This window comes from Polypterus senegalus, chromosome 2, assembly GCF_016835505.1.
Source record: "Polypterus senegalus isolate Bchr_013 chromosome 2, ASM1683550v1, whole genome shotgun sequence".
NCBI classification, from domain to species: domain Eukaryota; kingdom Metazoa; phylum Chordata; class Cladistia; order Polypteriformes; family Polypteridae; genus Polypterus; species Polypterus senegalus.
Window position 1 is genome coordinate 294,878,138 of NC_053155.1, and position 9,230 is coordinate 294,887,367.

Consider the following 9,230-nt stretch of genomic DNA (forward strand, 5'->3'; position numbering starts at 1 on the left):
GAAACACACCTGAGAAATCACAAACACCTATGATGCCAATTGTCCCAAACATTGTGGTGCCCGAAATTGGGGACCATGTAGAAAAAGTATTGTCCCTCATACAATCCTAATTTAGAGCCTATCCTGCACATTTTTGTGATGTGAAAGTTAAACTGCAACAAATGGCAAATATGCAAAATCCTCAGCATCCAATCCTGGTTAATCTTTCTTTTACAGTAATTATTTCAATTAAGTTCTATTAGTTGTCATATAGTTAAATGAAAACTCAACATCATACAGTGCAAAGACACAAATCATTACAATAGCAAGAAATACCAGTAAATAATTAATTTAAAAATGAAAAGGGAGCTTCTATTCAGATTCCTGACTCATTATTGGTGAAGGGCTGGAAAAGATCAGTGAGCACGTTGGAGATAAGGATAAGTTTGACAAATGAGTGGAGACCTTGTGAAGAACATGTTGAGAGATCTTAAATCTGTCTCAAGGGAGTAACTTACTCCAATAATGTTGAAACGTGATAATGTAATTAGCACTCCAAATCCTTGTGTCAACATTCAGTATGTCCATTTAATTCTGAATGATATGTCGCAGCTCAAGCACTAAAAGCTATCTAAAACTAAACAAAAATGTGCTAATGTTTTTCTTAATGTCTCTAGGCTCTGTGCTGATTCTTTAGTCACGTAAAACTAACATCTTTCTATTAAGGATGATTGGATTAAAGGAGTGATCCAGCCAAACTGAATTTTCTTTGGAGCTTGGCAGAGACAAACGTTATTTCCCTTAACGATAAAATAGTCTATCATAGTTATGGTCAGAACACAGAAAATCTTAATGCCAAAGCAGCTATTAAGAAACTAAACTAGAAGTCAAAGTCTGTTGAACACAATCTATGAGGTTTTATCCTCTCAATGAACAAACTTTTGACGTCTTGTCAAAGATCCAAGTTTTCCGCACATAACCATTACTGGAACAAAATTAGATCAATTTTTGTCTCTAAGTGCTCTTGTGTTTGATCTTTTGGCTTGTGAAAAATTTCCTCTTGCTTTTTTACTTTAAAAATTGTTTTTGCAGACTTTGGTTTTGTTTCCTTTTTGTTTTTTTTGTTATGACTGCACTGTAGGATCAAATGAGAAGATGGAATGTAATAGTATTAAAGAGTCAAGGTTAAAACCAGGAGGACAAAAATCAAATAAACAACAGCCAGAAAGTGAGACAAAATTGTAAATCGAGGGACATAGCGAGAGAGTCCAAAACCAGAATATGTCACGTAGCCTAAGCTAAACAGCAAGAAGAAAATCAAAGCTGAAGAACGGAAAACATTTCATATTCAGAAAGTTCTTTAACAATGATGAGAATAGAGGTTAATCTAATGAATTTGTTACAAACTTTGGCCAGTAAAGGAGAGAGAGGAGAGGAGAGTTTAGGAGCACACACTTATAGAGTGCATTACCACACCCACCACACGATAAACCAACTCAGGATCCCAGATTAGAACCTGAGCGCAAACATGCAATTGGTGACACCACAGCACCACACAAGTTCAGATGGAATGGAACCAATGGGAAGTTTTTATGGTGGCTGGAGTGCCAATTCTGCTGCCAACCTCCAGGTTTCAGTGTGTGAAATTGATCTGTATACCATTGTGGTAATTACATCACACGTCACACACTCTGGGACACTCTCTAGCAACATCCTAGTAATTCTGCATTACAAACAGCAAACAAATGAAATCCTTGGTACTAAAACCAAACTGATACCTTGGGAAGATATATTTTTAAACTAATGACTTCATAAATGCAGACCAGACCATTAAACTCCTTGACCTCTAAAACTTCCCAAATGCTACTTTCATTATTTCTCTTACAAAAATAAATAAATTAAAAAGAAAAAAAAAAGAAAGTCCAGATCATTATGAAAGTTATTGGTTAAATTTATTTGTAATCAAGTCTGTGTTTGTCTCCTCTTTGAATGATTGTGTTAATAAATTTGATCATTATTATTATTTTTCATCTTTTTGGCCAGAAGTTTTTATAGTTCTTCCCTGGCTTGGGTTCAAAGTTGTGTTTCTTGTCTGTTTTGTTCATTTTTGTGCCATTTATCATTGTTAATGTTTCTTTGTTTATTATGTGCATTATTCTTTGTTTTTGTCTGTGACTATAAAATGCCTGTGTTATGTTCTTTGTGTTGTGTGGGTGGTCTCCAAAAGAAATGCCTTCCATCTATAAATCTCAAGGCTCTCCCATAGTTCCTGACGGTTCATTTCGATTGCACTAGGGCAGGGGTGTAAAACTCCAGTCCTGAAGGGCCGCAGTGGCTGCAGGTTTTCATTCTAACCATCTTCTTAATTAGTGACCAGTTGTTGCTGCTGATTGCTTCTGAAAAACAGAAAGTCAACAGTTTTGGAAATGTGAGCTGTGGCAGAATGAGAGCAACAACAAGCCGTGGAATTAAATAACGAGTTTAATTAACAGCAAGAATTGGCTTCTCGTTAAGAAACTGGTTGGAGTTTGAAGCCCCAGTTTAGCCGGTCATCTGATGGCTCGTTTCACATCTCATTTTTGTTTGGCTGCATTTTAATGAGGAAACGAATCAATTCAGAGGACTGAATCCTTCTAACAGGGCTATTAAAATGTGAATTAGCAGTGAAAACAGGTCACTGATTAGGAAAAGGGTTAGAATAAAAACCTGTAGCCGCTGCGGCCCTCCAGGCCTGGAGTTCGACACCTGTGCACTAGGGAGTGGAGTGTTTACTAGTGTTTCTCTTGTGCTAATTGTGATGTCCTGGATTTCTAAACCTGTGCTCTGTTTTTGACATTGCCTTGAGATTCTTTATTGAGGCTGTGTTTACTATGGATTGCCTTGCCTTCTCTGGCAATTCCTTTTGTGTTGTAAAGAGCTTTTGTTAAAAACAAATCTTTTATTTTTTAACGATTTTACAAGGCCTTTATTGTTTCTAGCCTGGGTTTAGATGGTAATCCCCCCTAGTGGGCAATTTTGAAAGTATTGGGACTTATGTGCTTTTGGGACTCACATACCTACCATTCAAAACAACTTCCTTATATTACTTGCATACACATTTTCATATTTTAGTCAGATTTTTATTACAGCTATAGAATCATATGTTTTTGTCTATATACAATTCCAGTTCATTTTTATATTTTAGACTCGCCAAAGTGCCTGGCATTACCTGAGTATATTTGTAGAATGGGTTAAGGAAAGAAAGCAAAGACTTCTGTGGTTTCTTTTTAATGGTGATCCTGTTGTTATTGCTAGCTGTTCTGTCCATTATCCACAGTTCCTTCTATCAATGTCTCTGCTCTTGTGAGTCAAGAATTTGTTGTTTTTGGGTCCAATTAGTTTTCAGAATTGTGGTAACTCCTTGCATAAAAGCTGTCATATTTGACTCATGGTGCTTCAATTATGAAGAAAAGCAGGCAAGACCTGAGTTAAACAACAACTCTTTGATTTTCATTTGTATTGCACTGTACTTCCACTCTCAATCAAGCCTCACCTAACACTCCCATACAAAGTGCTCAATACTCCATTTTATACGACAGCAGATAGACCTGTGGTCCTCCCAAGGTAAGTAATGTTAAGCTCTGGTCATTCTGTCTGCTATTCTGACTTTAATCTGTTCAGATGTTTCACTTGTTCTGAGCCAGCAGGTGACATTGGTGTGAACACTGTAGAACACAGGAAAATAAAAAAACTGGAACCCCCAGAGTCAAGATTTCCGGTTCCAAAGTAGTCTATTTTGTCTGTATAGTTGTAGAGAGTAACTATGCAAAACTTGCTCAAAATGTGTATAATGGTATAGAGAACAAACAGACAGACAGACAGACATTCTATCTTATACTTACAGTATATAGATAATTCTTGCTTTAATAAAACGATTTTCAGACCATTATGTGTATGAATGAGAGGGAGGTCAGAGGGTGAGGATGCAGGGAGTAGAGTTGGTGAAGGTGGATCAGTTTAAATATTTGGGATGAACAATTCAGAGTAACAGGGATTGTGGAAGAGAGGTGAAAAAGAGAGTGCAGGCAGGGTGGACTGGGTGTAGAAGAGTGTCAGGAGTGATTTGTGACAGACGGGTATCAGCAAGTGTGAAAGGAAGGTCTACAGGACGGTAGTAAGACCAGCTATGTAATATGGGTTGGAGACGGTGGCACTGACCAGGAGACCAGGAGACAGAGCTGGAGGTGGCAGAGTTAAAGATGTTAAGATTTGCATTGGGTGTGATGAGATTGGATAGGATTAGAAATGAGTACACTAGAGGGGCAGCTCAAATTGAATGGTTGGGAGACAAAGTCAGAGAGGCGAGATTGCATTAGTTTGGACATGTGCAGAGGAGAGATGCTGGGCATATTGGGAGAAGGATGTTAAAGATAGAGCTGCCAGGAAAGAGGAAAAGAGGATGACCTAAGAGAAGGTTTATGGATGTTGTGTGAGAGGACATGCTGGTGGTGTGTGTGACGGAGCAAGATGCAGAAGACAGTATGATATGGAAGAAGATGATCCACTGTGGCAACCCCTAACGGGAAAAGCCAAAAGAAGAATTAATTTAATGTAAAGCTGTATGTCACCGCAGGAGAGTTTTTTAATGTTATTGTTTGTTGTAGATATAGTTTGTTTCATCACCATTTCCATGTTTGTATACATTCACTCAATTACTATGTAATGCCATATCTGATCTGTTAAGCTTGGCCTGCTATAAGCTTCCAGCTTTTTGCAGACCTCACCTACCCTTCTCATTTGTCTTACATCAAGATTTACAGTAAGCTACACTATAAACCTGCTGATGTTGGAATCGTACCACACTGGAGTGGGACCACTTTGCTGGGTAGGGGCAAAAAAAGCAAGGTACTGAACAGATACAATTTATCCTAACATCCATCTGTTCTAGCTCTTACCGTTTCATCAAACTGAATCCACAAATGTACACCATGTAGGCAACAAATCACACAAGAATTTCTTTTGCTGCTGCCAACCTCCATATTAATCCCTCAGACAATAAAGTGTTCCATCATCACAACTTTAGAACATTAGAAAATTTTTGACAAGTACATGCCATTCAGCCTAACAAAGCTTGTCATGCCTGTCCTGTGTTCCAACAACGTCAAGTCCCTAAAAACATACTGTTTACTGCCCTACTTGGTTATTTGTGTCATGGGTCTATAATTCTCTGTGTGAAGAAAAACTTCCTAATATTTCTGCAAAATTTACCCTTTGAACGTTTCCAGTTGTGCCCCAAAGTTCTTGGTGAACTAATTGTAAAAAACAGTCTCGATTCTCGCCACTAATTCCTTTCATAATATTAAACACTTCAGTCGAGTCTCATTTTAATCTTCATTTTCTCCGATTGGAAATGTTCACCTCCTATAATCTTTTCTCATAATGTATCCACTACAGTCATGGAATCAGCCTAGTTGCTCTTCTCTGGACTTTTTCTAGCGCTCCTTCTATGTCTTTTTTTAGCCTGAAGACCAAAACTGGACACAGTACTCTAGGTGAGGTCCAATCAGTGTGTTATAAAGCTTCAGCATAACCTCCTTGATATCATATTAGCCTTCTCGATTACTTCTGTCTACTGTCTGGATGTTGATAGTGATAAATCCACTATGGCTCCAAGGTCCTTCTTATACGGTGTGCTTTTAAGTTTCAGACTTCTCATTGTGTATTCAAAACTAAAATTTTAACTTCCTACCTGTAATACTTTACATTTGCTTGCATTTCATCTACCACAAATCTGCCCAAGCCTGAATGGTGTCCAAGTCCAACTTTAATGACTCAATAGATTCCAGTTTCTCTGCAAGTTCATCTAGCTTGGTATCGACTCGATGTTGATGTTCCTCAATCCTGCCTCCGACCCGAGAGGTATGAGAATCTCTTTGAAGCTTTGCCAGATGGTCAATGGGGCAATCAGTAATAAATGGGTAAGGCACTGGAGTTTAACCACAAAGTTGCCAGTTGAATTCCCATGACTGTGTGAATTTGAGCAGCTCATTTTGTTGGCCTAAGCTCCAGTTGGTAAAAATGTATGTCAATAATTCTACTGTATAATGATCTTGACCTAGATGAAGATGTCATCTAAATATACAATAGTATTCATAAATGGTTGGAAAACTCTCACTTGGGGAGGATGTGTATGGATCTCTTTCCTTGTGTTTATTCCACCAGTTTCTCACCTGCTTCACATTGTCTGGACTGGAGACTAATCTCAGGCCACACTTGGAGTTCACACATTGTCGTTAAAGAATATCCGTTTGCATCCTAACAATTATTTACTGCACCCAAGGCCAGCTGCCTCTTTCAGGTTTAAAAGCACCAGTCTCAAATTGATTTATCAGCTGTCTAAAAAAAATTAGTGTGACAGAAAATGAGCTTCTGTAAATCTAAACATAAACCAAAACTTGCATTGCATTGGACGTATAATTGTTTGGGGCAAATAGTTTTTTCCTGTTTTTTCAGAATATTTTAAATGTTTGGACTAAATTGTTTTTTACTATTTTTTCGGAATATTACTTTTGTTTAGTCAGCCTCATGCTTAGTTTTGTGTCATTTGTTTTTATTGTTGTTAAAATAATAAAAATAATAATAATAATAATACATTTTAAAACACAGGATTATTGTGAGAATAAATAATCCAGAAAAACCGAAACAGAGACATGGCCAAGCAGAGCAAGGAGTAAGAAGTTAAAAATAGCAATCAAAATCGAAAAAGGAGTAACAATGTGTGACCACTAGGGGGCATTGCAGCACTCGAAATCCCAGACACAACCTCACAGGTACATGTCCCGGTAAAACAGAAAGGTTTATTTGAACAAATACATCACAAACATCACATACAATTCTTCTGTTTATCATTTTCTCTCTCCTTCCACTCCTCCCAGGCAAGCTTTGTCCGTCTTTCACACCCGACTTGAACTTACCTAGATGAGTCTTTTATCTTGGACTTACGAGTACTTCCGGTTCTAGGGTATAGCCTGTTAGAAGCACTTCTGGGTCAGACAAAGTAGGGATCATTAATCCCAGCAGCTCCCCCTGGAGGCACCCAAGGACCCAGACATAGCTGCTCTATGGGACTCCAGTTCCTAGCATGCTTTGTGGTTGTTTGCACATGTAGCATAGTCCAGGGAGATTGCCAACTAGCATGTCTGGGGAGTAAGTAGCTGTGCTGGGTTGTTTCTCCCTGTCGTTCTATCCTACTTCTGCCGGCCAGGTAAGGGCTTCAGTCCATCTTTGCCAGGAAGCCAACATACCTTCCTGTGAATTAGCATGTTTTATCAATTCTCTGGCAAGGGAAGGGAACATTTTGCTATTCTTTTTGCCCAGAGATCGCACAGGGACACGGATGCCTGCATATGCATGGCAGATGTTAACTTTAAGCAAGGAGGAAAATGAAATTCAAAGCAGAAACACAAAACTAGAATTGAGGGTTAGTTGAAAGAAACTAACTATGTTTCAGTTTGGTATTGTTCATTGTATATCTACCAAGGGATAATGCAGGCTGTGAATGTCATTTTTAAATGTCACTTCAATGACGTCAACCATGAGATGACAGCGGTCACATGACACCTCCAAATAGCATCATGTAAACAAAGAAAACAAGATGTGATCCAAAATAAATTTTGTCAAAATGGATTAAAATAAAAAGTAAACCATATAAACCAAATCTTTATGTGAAATAACCATGAAACACACACAACTGTGTGTATAATAACCTGTTATTATGACAGTTCTATTGAATTATAATGTTTAATACTAATTTTTGTGTCACCTTTTTATTTAATGGGTTCCCCAATTTTATGTAAAGATTTTTGTGAAAGCCAGCATCTTGTTTATGACAACAGTAATGTTGCTATATGTGATGCTGAAATCAGGTGACATCAACAAGCTACCGCTGTAAAACACGGCTGTGCTGTCCAGCTCTGAAATAATAAGGGAACACTCAGCTACAGTAAGTAAAACTAGCAATCAAATTGCTAGAGAAAGAATTAATTTAGAAGTTTGAAAGTCAAAAGCAGGAAATAGATAACTCTGCTGCCAAAACCTAAACTCTAACCCAAATTCATAATCTAATTGAAGAATAATTCATTTCAATTCATTTGAAATGTATTGTCCCAAGATGTTAATTTGGCTTGTCAACAGGTTTTACAGAGCGATTGTGACATAACATTAAAAACACAACATTAAAAACACATTAACATAAAAACACATCCATCAAACGTAAACATACAGTAGAACAAATAAATACAGCCAGTGAACACGATTCCTACTGTGAAACATTAAATCAAACATATGACAAAAAAAATGAAACCTAGGTTTAGACCTGACTGCTGAAAGGTGCAAATGCTAACTGTTCATCCTGTGGATATTTATTTACTGTAAGTTACATTATTTAGAAGATTAAAAGCTGCAAGAACAGCAGGAAGACCATACCAAACACACTCCTAGGCTATGTCCCCACTGCTACATTTCCATTTAATAACAGAGTTTTCAAATAAAAAATTATCTTTGTCCACACCATACTTTTCACATCGTTTCTGAAATTACCTCTGTCCACACTAAAACAATCAAAACCGTATAAGATGTAGATGTTCGCCTACACTGGGCATGTATGCATTGGAGGAAAAATTCTTCAAGGAGCGGTAGCACCACCGGTTTTTGGATTTATCGCAGAACTGTATCCATCTGTAAATTACTGTCCTTTTGTTTATGTGTGCAGCATTCAAATTGTATAAAACACGATTTAGATTGTGACACGCCTGCTAGACAGCGGCAGGCTCACTGCCTCAATGCCGAGTCTGCAGCCCCCACACAATGCGCCCGTTGGCCATAGACCTATCGCCAATCCGGGGGTACTTGAAGTCGGCCGATTTCCTGAACCACTTTTTTTTTGTCCCCTTTTCTCCAGGACGATCTGATCCCAGTTGCAGATCCACAGCCGCGGAACCAACCTGACAAGGAGGGTTATCTCTGCCTGAACTGAAGGAGGGAGCCAAAGCAGAATGACTAATGAAGTCACTGCTTGTTTGCTGTGTCTGTGTGTCATGGAGTGGTAGCTCCCATTTCAATAAATATGCTTGCTGTTCCTGTTTTAAGCTGATCAATAAAGTTGGTCATTCTGAAGACTGAGACTGAGCCTCGCCTTTCTGGTGAGCAACACATCAAGTGACATGGAAAGCAACTTTCAACAATGGAATATGGTTTTCCTCCATGAAGGATAA

The 9,230-nt window shown here is 38.2% G+C and overlaps 1 protein-coding gene across 1 annotated transcript in view; it reads left to right on the plus strand.

Annotated features, from left to right (window-relative positions):
- LOC120524636 (zona pellucida sperm-binding protein 1-like) overlaps nucleotides 1–8,992 on the plus strand; it is an 88,462-nt gene extending 79,470 nt beyond the window's left edge. Inside the window, exon 4 of the mRNA XM_039746465.1 lies at nucleotides 8,918–8,992. Coding sequence (XP_039602399.1) covers nucleotides 8,918–8,992 — 75 coding nt within the window. The remainder of the gene's footprint in view (nucleotides 1–8,917) is intronic.
- The last annotated feature ends 238 nt before the right edge of the window (nucleotides 8,993–9,230 follow it).